Source organism: Streptopelia decaocto (assembly GCF_964273445.1).
Source record: "Streptopelia decaocto genome assembly, chromosome: Z".
In the NCBI taxonomy this organism is placed as follows: Eukaryota; Metazoa; Chordata; class Aves; order Columbiformes; family Columbidae; genus Streptopelia; species Streptopelia decaocto.
Window position 1 is genome coordinate 58,818,624 of NC_138657.1, and position 20,274 is coordinate 58,838,897.

Sequence of the window (20,274 nt, forward strand, 5' to 3'; positions counted from 1 at the left end):
AAGAAAGTCAAATATATCACAAGCCCATGGCATAAAGGTATGTTTGTATTCACCTTTCCAAACACAGAAGGCAGTGCATACTGATTTTTTCTTACTATTAAAACAAATGGAAACAAAAGTTTACCATAAAAGGAACCATAGGTACAATTCCTGTACATCCCACTATACTGAAATCTCATTCCATCCAGACGTCATACCTACTTCAACTGTGACACCAAGCTGAATTTTCAGAAACATTTAAACCAAAGACTGATTTCTACAGTTGGTCTAATATTTGAGCTGTAATTTAGGAAAACTCTCCACTAAATAAAGTACCTGCTACTTTGCAGAAAAAAAAAAAAAAAGTTTTAAAATTTGCGGATTCAGCATTTGAGGTATAATTACAAGATTACAAGCTTCAAGTTAATCAATTTCAGATTGGCCTTGTGGGAATACATAGCTCATAAAAAGACCATGGCCGATTTGCTATGTATTCCTCAACAGAATAAGCAGTGAAGCAGCATATCACGCTGTGAACAGTGGGCTATGAGCCACAAAGTCATCTTCTTACCTGTTCAATATTATAGCCACCATTCAGAGCAGCTGCATAGCCTCCTACAAATACACCACCAGGAAGTAGATACAAGTAGTTGTACTCAGGAGGATCTGTGGGACGTTTGAACATATCCAGCATTCTCTGTGTGACTAGAAACCCACCTGTCCAAAGCAATGGAAGAATTTTACAAATATAAAATCTGAAGTTAAGCATATGCCAAGCTATAAGAGAAGTATTTGTTTAAACCATATTACCAAAGTCAGCAACTGACAACAATAAAGCCTCTGAAAAGCTAGTAGACTAGAACACCACCTGAAAACAAAGGTATAATCAGGGTGAGATCCTGTTGGTTTTTTTAACCTTTGCAGGAAATTCATAAAAGGATGAGTTGGAAAGCCATAGGACTTGCTCTGGCTCCATACTGACTGCAGGATACACCTTAGTTTATGACTGTGTCCTTTCCCAATCTATGCTAGCAAAAAACAGTATTTGTAAGTCACATTGCTCACTTTCTTATCTTTTTTATTTGTGAAGCTGGGACTTCTGAAGCTTGAGCAAGCAAAATTTTGTTCTATGACACTGGTATATTTTTCAACTAGGAAAAGGAATACAAGATCAAATGCAGTACTGTCTTTGGACTTACAGGAAAATATATTTCATATAATCAACATTTAAAGGATACTGTAAAACAAAAACATACATTTAAATGCTTCCCTAAAAAAAGGGTTACAGAGTGTGCAAACCAGATATAATAACCAATATGGAAAACTGGGGGCGAGGGGAGGTGGCTCTTTATTGATGGATGCTCTCAGATACTTTTCCTAGAATAGTATTTCTGAAATCTATTAAAGAGCTAGAAGAAATAAATGAATTACACAAGTGCTTTAAAGTTACCCTTTAGTGAAAACATAGCATTTGTACCTGCAATATTGACTGAAGAGATAAAGGTCGAAAGCACTGCTAGACTTTGAGGAGTGTTTTCAGGGACATAGTTTCCTCCCATTAATACCAGCCCACCAACTGCAGTTAGCCCTATTTAAAATAGAAAAAAAGTGTTACTGAACCTTCAAAAGCTCTATACCTATAGCAAGTTTCCTTGCAGCTGTCAAACAGAAAACAGTCAACTCTACACAGTAGTATTTAAACGAAGACTACTATGGTCATTTTCAGAAATACAAACATGTTTCAAAAGAAAATAAAAAAATGTGTACATGAACATAGTTTTGAAGTTCAGTGCCTGAGGCACAGAGTTGGCTTCCAAGTACTTGTTCAACAAAAGAAACTTTGCTTTTAACAGCCAGAGTAGATCAGACTCATACATGACCTGTCACATATATACACACAGGGATACATAAAATCTTACATACTTACACAGTTACAAATCTTACAGGAATCTTAGGAATTTTTTCTTTTTCCCCTCTCTCAAAATACATAGTTTGAGGAGAGTAAAAAACAGAATGCAGGAAATATGAATGACAAGTTATTTTCAGGGCAACATTTTGGAGAGATGGGAAGAAAAACGTATTCTATGAAAGGAGAGACTGCAGCACTCCAAGTAAAACAAACTTTAAAGCAAACAGGTTAAGAGGGGAAAATTACTTACACACATCATCATATTTGTCCTTTTGAAAAAACATACTCTCAGAGTCAGCTACTTATGCAAGTAAACTCAGACATGCAAAGTACTACTAGGCTCTCTAGCATTTTAAAAGGCGTATCAGAAGACTTCTGTCTAAATTTTGAGTAAAGGAGCTGTGCATACTTCAAACAGAAGATAAGCAATTGTGTGACAGCTGCTTACCTGAGATAGCATTAGTCACTGACATGAGTGGAGAGTGAAGAGCAGGAGTCACACCCCATACTGTATGGTAACCCACTATTCCAGCTAGGCCAAATGTCGTCACCATTTGCGTGAAAGCATTATTAGGAGCTACAATGCCCAGTCCTAACATACCAGATAAACCTAGAAGAAAAGCACAGCAAAACTTTTCTATGACATTCCAGTGATTCTTACATTTAAACTTTGTACAACAGAAATCCAGTATTGAGCTAAAAGCAAAATGGAGTTTTGTGCACAGACTTCTTTCAAGATGAGTTGGATCATCTTTGTCAACTAAGAGGCTCTTTCAGTGCTAGTGTTTCTTTTACAGTAGAATATAAAGTCATAAGTATAATACACATATCTTTGTCATGCATGCACACAAAGCAGCAAGGAGAGGTGTCTACACCAACACTAAATCCTATCACTCTCCTATAGCAAAAATGTGGAAGAGTCACAATAATTTTGAAATACTACAATATGAAGAAATAAAGTTAAAATTAAGAATACTCAATTCATTAGTTACATCATGCAGAAGTTCTAATGCACAGAATACCAAATGAAAAGAGCAGCAAATATTGGTTTGTCAAGACAAATGTCCTGTTCTCAGTATTTCAGTAGACTGGGGGCATGTAAGTCTCATACGATACATTAAAGTTTGAAGAAAGCAATGGCATTGAATTTATTCTGCTGCAAAGTATGAGCACAGGCCCCCAAAAGGAACCCTTCAGAATTTTCAATATTTTACTGATACTTAAATAAAGCCAAACACACATACATGCACACAGCGTGAGTCAGTACCGTTTGAAATGTTAACACTTTGGGTTAAGTTTGTAAAATTTTATTTTCCCTCTCAAAAGCAATTATTACACTACGCTGATTTTGCACTAGGATACACCAGCCAATCAATTGCTCTCCCAACTAGTTATTAAACTGAATCAGTAAGATGAGGAGTCACTAAACAGTATTAGCCAAAGGAGGAACACTCTACACTGATTCTCCAACTCTGGAAGTTGCATACCTGCTGTGTATACAGATGCACTAGTCATAGTTTTTCTAAAAGGTGTGACAGTAGCTGCTTTTTCCGCTTCCAGCTCTGCTACGGTCTTCTGCTTCACAGGGGCTCCTTGAGGAATGTTATTTGGTGGTGGTGCTGGGAAAATCACCTTGCCATCCTGACAACAGACATTTACAGTTATCCCTAACATGGCAGATGCTTTATACTTAGAGGAGCCTACATCATCCTACAGCCATGCCACAGGAACATTTTCCTTTTCTGCATCAGCAGAAGCTTGCAAGGCTGGATGATGAGTGCGGCCTGACCAAGTTAATCATACTGGTTTACACATTTTTTCGGACAAGATTTAATATCAGTGTTCAAGAGCACTGGGAGTAACACAGCACAAGGCTTGAAAGCAGGAACTGAAACAAAGAGGTAAAGTTCCTTACATGGAAAATATTTATGTAAAATAAAACGGGGTCTTGGTAATCATAAAATCGACTACAGATCTGAATTCCAATCAGAGCCTGCCCAAATCTCAGCTGGGTACCAAGCATGGTATCTCACATTTCTTGCCATTCCCCAGGCCTCTCTTCCTGTTCTCTTCCTCATCTCTCCCACTTCAGTGGTCTGGGAGAGCTGAAGTCAATGTAAGCCTCCTCCAGGGTAGATATCATAAGCATCACAAAATGTTGGCAACATTAAGCAGCAAAACTCAACAGAAGTGAATACCTCCTACCTAAACTACAAATTATTATTTCCTTATATTTGCAGGAGGAGAGCCCATACTGGCCCATGCCCTAACTTTGTATTCGATTATTTCCTAATAGGGCTTAAAGTATCCTGTATATACTAGTTCCACCACTTTTTTCAGAAGTTACTCTTATAAAAATAAACTATGTAAGTATTAAAAAAGAATAATGTTTTTCGGGTCCTGTAGTAATGTTTCAAACATGTTTTAAATAACTGTGTTTTTATCACATGAATAAAACATGCAAACGTAATCTTTTTCCTGTTTTTCAACAGTAGAGGTTAGGTATTTGTTTAACCATGACAAGAAGACAAAAAGCAAAAACGTTTCCCTTAACAAAAAGGGATAGAGGAATATCGAGCTGAATACAAACACAATTGCTCACACTGTCCATCAAGCCACATCTGAAGTCCATTGGCATGCAGTATCTTTGAATGCATTTTAAAGAGACAACACTGATAAATGTAAAAGTATGAATTCACAAACTAAGAAGAGAATATTTACTGAATTACCTTCATTACTACAGTTCCTCTAATAACATGATCCAGAGTCCCATAATCAAATTCATCTTTTGGATCAAAGTAGAAGTTCTCTTTGTCAGGACTAATAGCCTTTAGGAGTTTTATAATGTTATTGGAATACAAAGTACTGGCCTGAGTTGCCATTCTGCTAGGCAGGTCTGTGTAGCCAATGTGTGTAACACCCTGAAAAAGATTCAAGTAAAATATTAAGAGTTAGTTCAATCTCTGAAAAAGCAGCATCTTTTCCAATGTATCCTTCTGGAAATATATACTCAAACTGTTTCACTTATTTCTATTTTTAACTCCAGCTAAAACTGTTACCTGCAGCTCTACTGTTATTAAGTTGAGGGAGGATTACTCACAACAGTTACAGAATTCAACGTGATCAAACCCAACACCTTAAATGCTATTAGCAACAAGCCTACACAGAGAGAAAGATGTATTGGTGCAAGAGCTTGCCTTCTCCAAATCCGACTACTCCCTCAGAACTTAGCTTCCTAAATCAACTAGGTAACAGATTATCCTGCCCGATGCTTTGGCATCTTCTCAGTACTTCTGCAAGGGCATGCTCTGGAGTCAGCTTTCTACATGACAGAGAAGTGAAGAGAGCTTCCTCAGAATTAGCTAGCTGTGCAAGTAGTATGCTCAGTTTCACATTTATGTAAAGATGTAACATAATATCTCCACACTGTTTGAAGAACAAATGTGAGTATTCATGGCTATCAGGCTATTGAGCTTTCGGAAGGTATGGGAAGCTGAGGCTGACATACACTCTTCAGACAGGCTTGTGTTAAAACACTGCTCCCTCAATTTACAGCTAAGATCCCTGCATTCTTCTGGGAACTGTGGCTTCTTAATGCAACACTCCAGCACACTGCTAATAGTTCAGCACTGCTGTCCTTTTCCACAAATCAGTGCCAGTACACTATATGCAGGTGTAATATTCCTCTGAGCGAAAGTGCTCCATATTAATTCTTCATGCAAATATCTGCTTATTTGTGTTCTACATATTCTAATTTCAGCTTTTAAGCAATGACATCAAAAGCCCTAGAAAACCACAAGGCCAAATACAATGTGTGACTCATGACATATACACACATAGACCTGCTTAGATTGATAACAACCCTAGCAGCAATGTGTCCCTACAGGCTTCCCTAGTAACAGTATTATGTCCACACATTACCCAATAACAGCCTTATAAAATCTGCTCCTTTAAATCTCATCACCCAAATACATATAACTGCTGGTAGATTTCTCAAAAGTACCAAAAATAAAACCCAAAAAGCAGAAAAACAAGCTCTCAACTGAAATGAACGCTGGAGCAAAATCAAGTAGTTCAGTTCAGAGCAACATGCTTACTTTAATGATCCAATTCACGCTACTTCTAGTGTGCACTACAAGTGGTTTGGATATTCTACAGCAGACACACATGCTGGTGAAGCTAAAGACATACAAAGAGAGCAACCTCCTGAAGCTGAAATTATTCTGAGCTAAGCCAGAGACTTTGCACTGAACTAAACTCTGACATAGTCTGAAGCTGTTTAGCTTATCTGTGACAGGACTATTAACCTCCAACTGTGGGAGATGATAAGCAAGCTAAAGAAGCTACTGCTACTGCTGTCTCTTTAGATAGATCAAGAAATAGACATCAAATCACACCCTCAACTCAGCGGAGGCAAATCACTGGACTTGGACGTCTAAGCAGTACCACTTCCATACTTAACAACCAAATCAACATTTTTTTGTTTAAAAATCTTCAACCTGTTATACAGAGATATCACTAGTGACCAAATGCAAATCTAAAAGATTAATTTAACACAAATAGCAAAATCAGCTACTCATTTTCAGCATACACTTTACAAAACACAATGTGAATTCAGGCAAACTGAGAATGTTCTGCAGATTTAAATGCTCACCTTATGAACATACAGTTCTCCAGGCTTTGTAGTCTCAATGTTTCCCCCTGCTTCTGCAGCTAAATCCACAACAACAGAACCTTCCTTCATTGATTCAATCATCTCTTTCTTAAACAAGACAGGAGCTTTTTTGCCTGACAAGATAAGACACAGTAAGTCAAACACAAAATGCAGCTTTTTATCTGCAGAGCTCAGGATACAAGTTCTCCCCTTTTCTCTCTCTGTAAACCTTATTTTCATAAGCAAAATTTTCAAGTAATTGGTACCTAGGATGAAATGTCACAGTTTGTTTATACATGCAGAGAGAAGACATGCTAGACCATCTTGCTCCCAAGCATATAAAAAAGGTATGCACAGGCAGTCTACCAAAGATGCTGGCAGGTCCAATTTTGCCCTCAGTAAACTGACAACATCCAGTAAGCCAGAACAAACAAACAAAACACACACACTCAAAAAAAAGAAGAAATGTCACATCATAAGTTATTAAAACACAGATGTTGAACAATAGAAAGCACTAAAACCTAAGCTCTACCTTACCATGTTTCAATTACAAAAGACAGTACTGTTTCAATTTGACTTGTTTCAGTGCACAAGCTACACAGCAGAAGTGATCCAATAAATACACACAAGAATTATATATTGTTACTTTATCTACTCCTTCTTTAATAAGAATACATTATGATATTGAGACAAAGACTGATGGTTTGTGAAAACAGAAGTTGTGAAAAAAGGCACACACTTTAAAACCTGGTATTTATCAGGGAAGGAATAAGATACATGCACACACAGACGTAATCCACTAACACCTCTGTTTCACTACAGACACAGCTCCAAAACATGCCAACTTATGCAAGATAAATGAAAATTAGTATCTTACACACAAAACATACCTGGAATAAGCGCTGTAGTGATGATAATATCAACATCTTGGCACTGCTTGGCAAAGAGTTTCATTTCAGCTTCAATAAACTCTTTGGACATTTCTTTAGCATAACCACCATGTCCCTCTCCAGATTCTTTTACGTCTACTTCCAAAGGCTCAGCACCAAGAGACTTGAACTGTTCTAGAGCTGCAGCTCTAGGAAAAGAAAATTGCATGGAAAGAAACAAACATTACTTTAAAAATCCACCACTTTTTTTGTTCTTTTTAGTAGCAGTTATCAGACAAGAAATCTAAAACTTTTCTAGGATTAACGATACCATAACTCAAGCTCTCATTTAGTGGAAAAAAAGGAAATGCATCACAAATTTTAGGTCCCTAATGAAGACACTTCAATAAGGAATGAATACAGCTTGCAGTTTCCTATATAGTCAGCAGTTGCTCCAAGAAAAGTCTCAAAGCTGGGATCTTAACTGCTGACTAACTCTACTCATGCATTGCTCTTGTAATGACTATGTAAATCTACAGCCCAAACTTTATGCCTAAAACAGGTGTTAAACACACAGCCTGTGGCCCTGTCTATAATCCGTGAAATAGGAAATAGTAGGAAGTCTTATTTTCACTGAGAAAATTGGTTTGGGAGGGTTTGAGGGGTGGAGGTGGTATATTGGTTTATGGTTTGGGGTTTTTTTATGTTATCCTGTAAATCTGTAATTTATTTTGCATCACATGATATCACAGTAAATAATGAGAATAAACTTCAGTGTTAGGTGACCACTCACAACATACGGATGATTTATTCTTTCACATTAGATATAGCTGTTATACCAGGTATAACACTAGATGCCACTTCTGCATAAAAACAAACACGTATAAATAGTTTTAATGTAAACACTATATTAAGCACATACAAATACAATATAAGAATGCCATTTAATAGAAAAAAAATTTAATGACATTTGCAGTCCCTGTAGCTATAAGAAGAAAACTGTTTGTGATCTGTAATTTTCCCAGTCTATTGCTCTAAAAATGGCTACAGGACAAAATAATCCTTCCAAACATAAAGAAGATTTGAGGAAAACAGCATTTAAAGCAGCTTCAGGTGCACTTTCTCTTCTTTCATCTTGAGTTTCATAAATAAAATAACTTGGTATCTTTCCTTCAGCAGAGTAAAAAATGTATCCCTCCAAGAGTTCCTAGCTGGCCCCTCTGGGATCAGGAGAACAGGTGAATGAGAATATGCGGTATGAACCTGGATCAAAGCAAGCTATAAATGAGGGCATAAAGATTACTTCTTTACTATTTGCCTTGTGTCCTCAAGAAGAAAAGAGACACGAAATTCTGAATAAAAGCCCTACCCTCCTCATTTTCATAAAGTAGCAAATTTTTTATTCATATAGCTCTGAATGATTTAATGTGAAGGACTCTTTGGAAGGTTTGGTTGTTTTGAAATTTAAAAAATGGAGGAATAATGATGAAATAAAAAAAGTAGGAAAGCAATTTTGATTTGGTGCAGTATAAGTGCTTTCACTGTAACACAGCTGTAAACTACTTAATCTTCAAATAATTTCAGATTGCTATTACCATTGTCACACACCTACCTAGTGTCAAATCCACGAACCACTGCACCCATCCCTTTAGCTGCTCCTGCAGAAGCCAGGCCAGCAACTCCTCCTCCAATGATCAAGACCTAGAACGATACCATCATCGTGCTTGGAGCATAAACTAAAACTACAGCTGGTTAGAAAAGCATCAGCATTGTACCACTTCCACAACTACAGATAAAACTCATTAATCAGCCATTTAAACAAGTTACCTTAGGACACAGAACCCAAAATGACTTTGGAAAAACTTCCCTGTAAATGCAACAGTTTAAAAGCTGTAACTCCTAATTTCTCTTATCCAAGAATAAACTCATCTGTAGCTATCCATTTATATAAGTGCATGTTTTCTCCTTTATTTCTCTTTATTTTTTCTTCCCTAATTCTAATTCCATTTCTCTTCAACTCAATCCACCTGCAATTCCACTCAAGCAATCCTTTCCATTGGAGCCTTCAAGACACAAGAAATCCCAACATATCTGACTTTTTTTAATTGATTCCCTTGCCTTTTCCCATCTGGAAAAAAATCCATCCATGTATAGATATTCTAATGTTTACAACTAACCAAGCTTAAATAAAACTCCAATTATTCTATTATTCCCAAAAAAAATTACATTACAGGTACTGAACAAAAACTGGTATGGGAATAATTACAGGGATTTCTAAAGTCTCTAGAACTAGTCTCAAGGCAAGGAAAATGCCTTTTAACACAGTTTCAGCAGTGGTCAGCTGTGCTCAGGAACTCACATATTCTTCTGCAACAGTATGCACATACCTTTGCTGGAGGAACTTTACCAGCAGCTGTGATCTGACCCGTGAAAAATCGACCAAAGTGATTTGCTGCCAATACCACAGCCTTGTATCTGTAAGTTAAGGACAAACACACACACATATCAGTATTTTCCCAAGATCAGTACAATTACATTCATGACAGCACTCAAAAGGATGAACATTTGAACACAGTATGAGCAGGACAAAGTTTAATATTTTACCACTGAGTAAAAGTTTAACAGCCTCTGTTCATTCATATTTCTTGCCTTTTTTTTTTTCCAAATCACAGAATGCATTTTCAGACAGAATTTTTGGACTGCAGTATACTGGATGTCCACAACTATTTGCTTTCTCAAAATTTTACCTGAGTAACAAACACATAACTTGCCAGAAGTTAACTTCGTGGTCATCGAAGCTACCTTCAAAGGTTGTAACTGTAGGCTTGTTAGGGACAGAAACGTGAACAAGCATTGCAAAACCCACCATAGTTTTGCAGTAATCTCATTTAGACAAGCAAGCACACATTCAAAAAAGATACTCTGAACCTAAATGCAGAGCTATACAGCTTAGGGCAAATAGCTTAACCTTGCTACTTAACCTTGCTCAATCAGCTTTGTAGCCATCTGAGAATGGAGGGCTGGATACCAAATTAACATCAGTAGAGCTATCTAAAAATGCAGATTAATATGCAATTATATGTTTTCTTAACAACAGTGCACATCTTCTTGCATTTTTCCTAACAGTGTTGTGGTTCAGCAGACTCATTCCACTCTCATTCCTATCTCTCTGTCCTATCAGGAACATATAGGGGTCTATGGGTCATAAAATTAGTTCTAATTTGGAATACAGCTTGTAGATTTTATACCTTTAAATTTATTATGAATTTCTATATTTTAGTAAAATCACACAGAAAGAAAAGACAGAGGAGTAACCAAACACAGACATGGATGTATACCTCTGGTGTGCACAAAATTTGGCAGCCTTCTGCAAGGCTTATTATGCCTCACAGACATCATCTGTGTAAGAGGTCAAAGAAAGAACAACAACAAAAACAAAAAACAGCCCACAACCTAATAATAGAAGTCAGCTTGACAGCAGTAACATTGTAATTCACTACAATACCAGTCACAAAGCATGAATATGTCCGACAGTATTTGGTCGATATCTGCCATGGCAATCACATTCAGACTGAGTGCTGTTTGGGATAGTTAGCTCCCAGCAGCATCAGATCCCAATGACAGACAATTCATGTTCAAGCCGTCTTAAGGATACCTTTGAGCCTGCTCTGATCTAGTTCAGACCAAAAAGGCACCAGACAAAGTAGCCCAGTAATTAGAAGAACTGCCTTTAATTTTCTTTGTCTATTTACTTAGGAAGTTAAGGCACCTCCAACAGCTTCATCCTGCTTGAAACAGCTCTATGAAAATAAAGATGCTCAACAGTTTTAGATGTACCTAATATCAAAGCACATGGCTTTTAATTCAACTATACATACTCAAGCTGGGGGGAAAAAAAAAAAAAAAAAAAAAAAAGAGGGGAAAAAAGGAGTAAGATTCATACCCAGCAATGTTGGCCATAGAGCTAAGTGCATCATATCCCTGAGCAATGGTGACCCGTGGAACCTGATCCATAGCCAAGACAGTAGTTTTTTTTTCTGCAAGCTTTTTCAGGAGGTCTGGATTTTGTGCTGGGTAGATAAAACTAATCAAGGTAGCCGCCGGTTTAAAAAGATCTGCCTCATGTACACCTAGGTCCGAGTTAAAAATAGGAGCCCTCACCTGAAGAAAGAGAGAAATAATTAACCAGAATCCAAATTAATCAGAGGAAATAGAACACACTCCACTTTATTGCTCCCAGCTTGCAGTCTGTCCATTCCCACCCAGACAGTACACAAGGAAGGAAGTATATCAAAGGCTGTTTACACAGCTGAACTTAGTAACTGCACTGCCTAACTGCAGCCTACATATTAGGATTAGCTATAGGTAGGCTGGTGACAGGGCAGTAGTAGTCAGCACACACCTTCAGAAAGATTTGATGGCTTCTAACCAGCAGTTACTGGCTTTTATGACAGACAGCTTCCCAAAAATCAGACTTTTTTAAGCAAATGTTTACTGAACAGATATGCCAATTAAGCTCTACAGGTTAAGAATCACTAGTGAGGTTGCAATGCACCATCAGATATAGGGGATTTCAAGCATGAAATCCAGCAGATACTCATCGTGGTCTGTACTCATTTCTTTTCAGTTACTTATTTTTCCTCAAAAAGAAACATACTTAGAAGGGTTTTTCACAAACTAGCTCACAGAAATTCTGTGTTCAATTCTGACATGCTAACTTCAAACAGAGCAGTTAAAGGAAGCCTCAACCTCAAGTTTAAGGTCTTATTTTTTCCTTCAGGCCTCTGCACACTCTAACACCGATCAAGCAACTTCACTTCTAGCAATCTTTCCAGAACAACTACAACAGTTACAAACACTTCTGAAACACATTGTTTCTGTGGAATTGCTGGATGTCTGATTCAGAAAAGTTAGAAACTTGTATTTTCACAATTCCAAGCAACTCTCTCTGAAAAGTAAAACTTGAGTTGTATGTTAGTAATTTTGGAGCAAATGCTTCTTAAGGCAGGGATCTTATCTGATCAGTCTGGAACTCTAGAAATCACAGATTCTCCAAAGCAGTTAAAAACTCGGTAAGAAATTATCCTCCATTTTTTCAATGCTGCCATTTAGTAGTTTATTACTGTAGATGTACACCTGAGGTATTATTATTAATAAATATTATATTGTTGTATTATCTATTATTATATTCATGTAATTTATATAGTATTGTCATTTTATATTATTATACATTATTGTATTATATTGTAATTATTAAATATTAAGAAAAAAGAGGGAAGACAGACTAAAATTGAATTAGAACAAAAAATATTCATTTAAAGGAGCTTACTTATTGAACTTTCAGAAGACTATTAGAAAACATTGACCTATATGTTTCTCTAAAAATATTGTAATAGGAGATACATTAATCAAGCAATTACTTTAACAATCAAATCAGAAGCCAGGACTTCCTTGGTCCCCTGGATCTTTGCTCCAACTTCTCTGTAATGGTCATCAGAAAATTTGGAAGCTTCTCCAGCACCAGATTCCACCACAACATTGAAGCCTTGTTTAACCAAGGCTTGAACTCCAGCCGGTGATAGAGCCACTCTCTTCTCATTCTCAAATATCTCCTTGGGGACACCTACAGTCAGCTGTTTGTAAGGAATTCCTGTAACAGTAGCAGATAAGACAGCATTAGTTGCACTAAAGATTAACAAATTGATATCAATGGTACTCCTCCATGTTGTACAGACACATGCAGACATCTCACACTTAAACATCCTCCCTCCTAAGAGATGGGGAAGAAGAATCATATTTTTTGGCAGTGTAGTTTACATTTCCCTAAATAACACCATTTCGCTAGAGATCCCTGTTCTCTCAAGAATCAGCAGGTCAGCACCATCAGCCACACTAGCAGTCATGAGTGTTTGGTACATCTATTACCCACCTGTATTTATACAGTTCTGATTGTATAAATCACAATATCAATTACACAATGCATGGTGCTCTGGTGATAACACCTTCTATCTGGGTTAAGAAGAATTTAAATCCCTCTCTAGTCACTTCAGCTTTATAATGAAGAAATAAATAAGCTTGAACAGCTAAGCTGCATTTTAACTGAACACATTTTTAATGTCTATCAAATTATAGCTGTCTCAGATCACTATCAATGAATGTAATTTACATACCACAAAGTACATTGAAAGGCACAATACATCGATACCGTATTCCAAAAGCTGATACAGAAATTAAAATTGTGAATTCAGGAGTAGCTGAAGAAGAATGGAATATCTGTCTACTGGTTTATTTAGTTTGTTCAATTATACTTCCCTTCAGTAACATCTCCATGTTTTCACTTGTTCCAAGCTCTACTAAATAACACAAGGAAACTGCAAAAGCTACAATTTATCAGTTTTACCTTAAGGTTTCAAGCTACAAGCATCTGACTTTGTTCATGTACAATTTGTAGGCTTCAAGTTTAATATCTGAGAGTTAAACTTCTCCAATACAACCAATACATTATTTATAAATACACAGACTCAGGCAGAATAATCATATATCAAACTACCAAATTTCTTCAATTACATCAGACTGCAGGCAGTCCAGCACACAGGCCCAGTTCTACCCCAGTTTCACTGATTTCTATCAACAATCTAAACCTGCAGTATGACATGTATACACAAGACACCTACACCACATATACATTAATGACATATAACTTGAGCACCGTAAGTAGTCACTCATATCAAGCAACCACTCACATCAAGCAACCATGAAAAAAAAAAAATAAAATAAAAAAAGGAAGCAGTAAACAGCTCTTGTAAATTACAAAGTTGCTTTTAATTTAGCCACCAATACTATGTATTGTGCTACAAAAATTGTACCAGACAAGTAATATGTTGCACATTTCAGAAAGGGTTCCTTTACACTCTTCCTGGTTCTTACGATATAAATTAGCAAAACAAAACCAAAAACATACCATATCACAAGAGCTTTGAGGAACTGAATTATTCTGATATTTTTAAATCTAAATCCATCTACAAAATAAAGCTTGGACTGTAATGTGCTTAAAGTTGAACAGCTGAAAATGGTTTAGATTAACAACTTCAAGATACTATGAACTTAAAATGTTCTGAAAATGAAATACAGAGTTCCTAAGAACTGGTACTTAAATATCGACCTCTGCTTGTCAGGCTTCTCACCCATTGAAAAGACCTGATTTAATACATCCAACAAGAGAGTATGAAAGATCATAATAGATCACTATTCTAATTATTTTTACATTTTTTTTTAATATTAGCTTTCTGTTTGAAACTAAACAAATAAAATGGTAACAAATCCTTTTACAACACAAGTGTTTTGATATTTTATGTTAGAAAACACCTAAAATTCTTTAGATTACAAGACAAAAATCAAATTCAGAAAAACATCCTTTAAATGAACATAAAGTGACAACAGGAGTGAGAAAGAAAGCACACCTAAAACAACAGACCCAAAAATGTAACAATGCTTCACGAAGATTTGCTTCATCAGCGTGCACCACATCCAAACATTACCCTGCAAGTCAGGGCATCCCTATCACAGCAGCACTAACCACTCAGAAGTTACACTAACTGTTGCTGTCACTCATACAGATTACCCCTGTCATTTGAACAGAACTTTCTCCTCATCTCTTTTGGAAGATTTTCCAGCACACAAATGCAGAAGAAAGAAGGAATTAGGGACTGGAAGCATGACTGCAAATGTAAAGGCACATAAACACTCAGCTAAAACTCATACACTTCTCAAGCAAAAAATTTACTATTTTGGGGTGTGGTTTTTATTTGTTTTAGATCCTAAGGCCCAAGGCCCAAGTTCAAATGACAATCAATGCTTCTGATTTCCTTTTGTTCACCTACTTTTGGCAGGGGTGCCAGAGTAGAAGAGTAACTGGCTAGGAGGGATGGGACCAGAATATGCACCTGCTACCTGCCAAATGTTTCCCCTTTTTTTTCTTTCGTATTGTTACATCTTGCCCACAATAAAAACAGGTAAAAGTTTTTCAGATACAAAGTGTTTGTACCTTATTTACTAAGCAGAATGATCAGATACCAATACTGAGGACTACACCCTCCTCCATTGCTTTGGGAGATCAAATCCAAGATAAACACTCAATACATCTCATTTGCCCCTCACCTTCTTTTCTCCCCTGTCCCACCAACACATTTCTAGTAACCAGTGAATACAGAATAAAATGAATACAGAAGCAAATAGATGTTGGTTTGCCAGCCTTTAGCTAAAGCAGGTATAGGACATTTTTCAAGCAGACTATCCTGAGCTATCACACCCTTACTCACAAAAAAGGAGCAGATGTTCACATGTGCAAAACAAACATCTACGTTAAAACTTCAGGACACGGTATAACAACTACTATGACCAAAGGAATCTATACTATGAACACAGATTTGGTTTGTTGAACTCAGCAATTTCAAAGTCACTAGTTTTGGAAGTTTGAAATCTATACTTAAACTTAGGATCTGATTTTTAGGTTTTAAGAAAGCACCCCTTGCCATGGGTTTAAAAGTGCATGAGAGAGTGAAGCTTCAAAGTTGCCTTTCTAAGGCTCCACATCAGATAATCTCTTGAAGAACTGCCTCGAGTATGTTTTAGTAACTTATTGGTTTATGACATCAAGAATATTTTCCAAAACCAGACCAATATACACATACCTTGAGCACCTTTCTGAGTCACATGAAGACTTCGGATGTATTGTTCATTGAATAGGAGATACACAATACTGTTTTTGACACAAACAATTAATACCAAAAGGATTCTGCCACTATCAAAAGTCGAAACATTAAATTTCACAAGCCTCAGAATCTTAGTATAGAATGTACATATATTAGAATCTATAAAAACTAGTAAGAAGCCACTTTCCTATCCCCTTAACACAATCTCAACTGTGTAATGAGGACATATTCAAAGCACAATCTCATCCTTCAAGTAAACAAAATAAGTAGGTAGTCTACATCTCCAAAAGTTATTTTCTCCATTTAACTTCCATCTATGAACTGAGTGTTTAAAGAAGATCCTAAGTTAAAACTATCATGAAAACTCAGGACATTTTATGTAGAGAAACAGAGAAAATGACAAATTTTTATCTTCTTAACCTGATTTCAGGCAGTAGTATGTAGCAAAATAGTATCAACAAATATTAGAGACTGACTTCAGAGAAAGGAGTTTTGACTATATACCATATGTTCTGGGATGGGAAAATAGAATACACAACTAGCCTAAGTTCTAAGTTACTCTAATATCAGCTTTAAACAAACCATCTCACCTGTTCTGAAGATGAAGACATATTCCAAAGAACAGCAATATGAAGTTGGAAAAAGAAAAAAAACGGTACAGAAGATTAAACAAACACCTGATCCCTCTACTTACACAAGCAGGAGATACAATAAACCAAATGACATTAAAGGAGAATGTCTATAGTCTACAAATAATGTACAGCTTATCTAGACAATTAATTGACAATAAACTGTTAAGGTTTAAAAATTCTGCAAGACTGAGAAAAAAAAACAGGAAATGTTAAGCATAAAAAGGACGTTAAAAATACCAATATAGAGAGGGGTAGAAGTCACAGAGATGTAGGACAAATCAATTTGGAAGTACATAGGAAACCTGAGCGTCAGTCACTCATTGGGGAGCTTGGGAAAGTTTTGCATGTTTCTGAAGCACCCTGTGCTAGCAACTGTTTAAGTCAAGTTCCAGGAACACTTGTTTACTCCTGTATGAAAATTTCTATGTTTCTAAGAAGCAAAGAAAATAGCAGCAAAATATATAACGATAAGAAAAGTATACACCCTCCAAGTTTACTTTTCAACTGACTCAAAACTTCTTCACACTTCAAGCAGGTGTTTTTCTTGTACATAACATATCCTGGACTAAATGAAAGCTAATCCAAGATAATGGAAGAAACAACTATAGGTTTAAAGATAATTACTGTGATGCTAGACTTTTCAGAAAACTTACTCTTCTTAGTGTTACGGTGATTTCATCAAGTATCACTATAATCAAAGATAATTTCTAAAAGTAAGAATAAAATTTTGTTATTTTACACGCTGTTAGATTTTGATCCAAGAGCACTTTAAAAGTACACATAGGCAACTGTACTGCTACTAATTTGTCATTCAATGCCTGTTTTATCCTTGATTTGTCCTCTACTGAATAACAAATCTCATGTTACAAAACGGACTATGAGGACAACTTAATTACCAACCAAAAAAACTTGCCAAACTTATAACTCTCAGCATTAAATAACTGCATGGTACAAATACTACTCACATTTAGACAAGTGCTTCCACACAACAGATCTGAAGGGACAGCACTGAATGCTTAAACACATGACACTAATCAGAATGCTTTGTCCTTGTGAAAAAAATCAGAAAAGTGATTCACAAAAACAAGAAAATGTAAACACACACAGACAAGCATACCAATTTCAATAAAACTGAAAAGATCTTTCAGTTTCGTGACCAAATTTGTGGTCAAAGTCAAATAAAAAGATTGATTCCAAATTCAAACAACAACAAGGGCACTTACCTAGGGCATTTGAGAAAGAACTTTGAACCTAGTTTCCTATGTCCCAGGTTAACACTAAAAATCAAGGGACAATGCCATCTCGAGACAAACAGAAGTCTCATTCAGATACCAATACAGAAATAAGAAGTTTGGAGCATCACAAATTAATAGGATGGCAAAACTATTATCTGATTAGTTCTGACAGTCCCCAGACCCCCGGCTGTCAGTCAGACCAAAGAAATTCAGGTATGCAACTGTGTAAAAAGTACCATGCAACTATGGTAAAAAGCCATGCGATCCAGATTATCAGGAGCACTCTGAGGAAAGAAACCTCCTCTCATCACATTTCTTCAGAAGCTCCAAAACACTGGGTCACTGATTAAAAAGGACACCAAAATGCACCAGGCACTAGTAGTATTGCTAGAAATTCTACATAACAAAGGCTTCTTCGAGTTACAGAGTCTCATCTTATATCCTGTGTTTTCACCATCAGATACAGTGCTGTTCAGAAACAGCACCACTTTTCTAATACCCCAAAATATCTAATGCAGTTGTCCACTGTGTATGTTTGGAAGAAACAAACATCACATGTACAGTCTAACTCTCCACATTAATCTGTCACAGACTTAGAAGACCCTAACTCTGAACAGAAGCAAAGTGTCCAAATTCCTTCAGGGAGACATTACTTACACAGGATAATTGGGAAAAATATAATTAAACCAGGTTTATATATTCTCCAGTCTTCTAGCTGTCAGGCTACGTGCAGTACAGGATAGAGAAAAAAAATGTCAGTTCTGATTTTCACACACCAGGCTGCCATCATAAAGTAGCACAAAGGATGCTCCCATTCCTCCCTCCATTTTGTCCTTAAAATACTTGAACCTGTCCATTATCTGTACTAAAAGATAAATAACGTAAATATACCACTAAACCCTACACATGAACATGCAGACCAGAAGTTCTTCAAGGTGATACAACGCAAGAGTTCCTTAAAACAATTTAAGACTTTTTTTTTAGATGGGATAATTAAATCTACATATAGTCATGCTTGCAGACACCCTCTTTGTGAGGGCTATACTTTCCCCCGTATACACACAAAGAATTGCACTACCAAAACTCACAGGGAACTTGGGCTTTTAACTAAGAAAAGCATTGGTTTAGATAACTCCCTCAATCAGGGTAAGTGTCAGCAGGAGCTCTGATGCCCTACCCTTAAAAACTATTTCGATCCAAAGTATTCATAATAAACACAAACACTTTCTGGACCAGCCCTTTAAAATCAGTGTAAAACTGTACTGCAATTGACTGACTCAAGTATGCAGCTGACACAATTTAAAAGCGTTCTTTTTATTTTAAGTCTTTTCTGTAGTATTGCATATCTGAGAGAGAAATTCAAGCTATCCTCATGCTTTAAAATAAAATATTTTTTGAAGTTTAATTCATTTACCTGGCTTTGGAGTTGCCTGAGACTTGAGCATCTGGTGGGTCCTAAACATTCGCAAACATGGCATCTTTGCAGAATGCACCTTTGGTGGTAACACATTGCCAAAAACAGGAGTTGAGCACCCACTGACAGCAACACGCAGAAGGCTTGCCATTTCTCCCAGACCTCACAGCCAACTCCTTGCCACGTATGGAATCCCTGCTGCACATGTAAAAACAAAGCAAGAATTATTAATGACACTAGCCAGAAGGTATGTGAACTCTGCAGCTTAAGCCTGGTCAACTGCCAGTAGCCATTGCTCCCCACCTGCTCTTTCCAGCTAGAAAACAAAATCACTTTTTTCAAACTGAGTTAGAAAACTATTGAAATAAAGTAACAAGTCCATGAGAGGACTGACAGGACTGACACTACAAGCTGACCTAGAAATCGCATTTCTGCAACTCGAGGCCATATTCTCTTCACACCGTTGCTCTAAACAAGCAACTTTGATACGCGAAAATCCCCCACGCCCCCAGGGAACCAGACAAACAATTCAAACCCCAGACAGAGCTCCCGAAGGAGCTGCCCTGAGTGGGACAGCAGCTCACACAAACGCCAAAGCAGCCACTCGGAGCGGGGCAAGCAGAACAGGGCTGCCAGGCCGCCCTCCATAGCAGGTGGCTGCCGGCGGAGGGAAAGGCTCTTCACCCGAAATGCCGCCAACCGCCGGGCTCTAACGTGCCGTGCCGTGCCGTCCCTCCCGTCGGCGGCGGCACACCGCTCCCGGCCGGCTCGGCACACAAGCCAGCGGCCCGTTCCCCTCCTGCCGCTATTTATAGCCCGCGGCCACTGACTGACCTTGGGCAGCCGGCTCGCCCTCCGCCGCCCGGGCCCG

General features: G+C 37.3%; 1 protein-coding gene across 3 annotated transcripts in view; it reads right to left on the reverse strand.

The window, feature by feature from the left end:
* The window catches only part of NNT (nicotinamide nucleotide transhydrogenase), a 44,881-nt gene that overhangs the window by 24,206 nt on the left and 401 nt on the right, over window positions 1-20,274 (reverse strand). For 2 of the 3 annotated variants that reach the window (XM_082075377.1, XM_082075379.1), the window contains exons 2-13: window positions 19,404-19,601; window positions 12,832-13,061; window positions 11,355-11,572; window positions 9,799-9,886; window positions 9,024-9,112; window positions 7,433-7,620; window positions 6,543-6,676; window positions 4,618-4,809; window positions 3,376-3,529; window positions 2,337-2,498; window positions 1,457-1,567; window positions 551-696 (exon numbers count right to left, since the gene is read on the reverse strand). In XM_082075377.1, the coding sequence (XP_081931503.1) occupies window positions 551-696; window positions 1,457-1,567; window positions 2,337-2,498; window positions 3,376-3,529; window positions 4,618-4,809; window positions 6,543-6,676; window positions 7,433-7,620; window positions 9,024-9,112; window positions 9,799-9,886; window positions 11,355-11,572; window positions 12,832-13,061; window positions 19,404-19,554 (1,863 nt within the window). In that variant the 5' untranslated portion in view covers window positions 19,555-19,601. The remainder of the gene's footprint in view (window positions 1-550; window positions 697-1,456; window positions 1,568-2,336; window positions 2,499-3,375; window positions 3,530-4,617; window positions 4,810-6,542; window positions 6,677-7,432; window positions 7,621-9,023; window positions 9,113-9,798; window positions 9,887-11,354; window positions 11,573-12,831; window positions 13,062-19,403; window positions 19,602-20,274) is intronic. The other variant, XM_082075378.1, reaches the window with a different exon arrangement.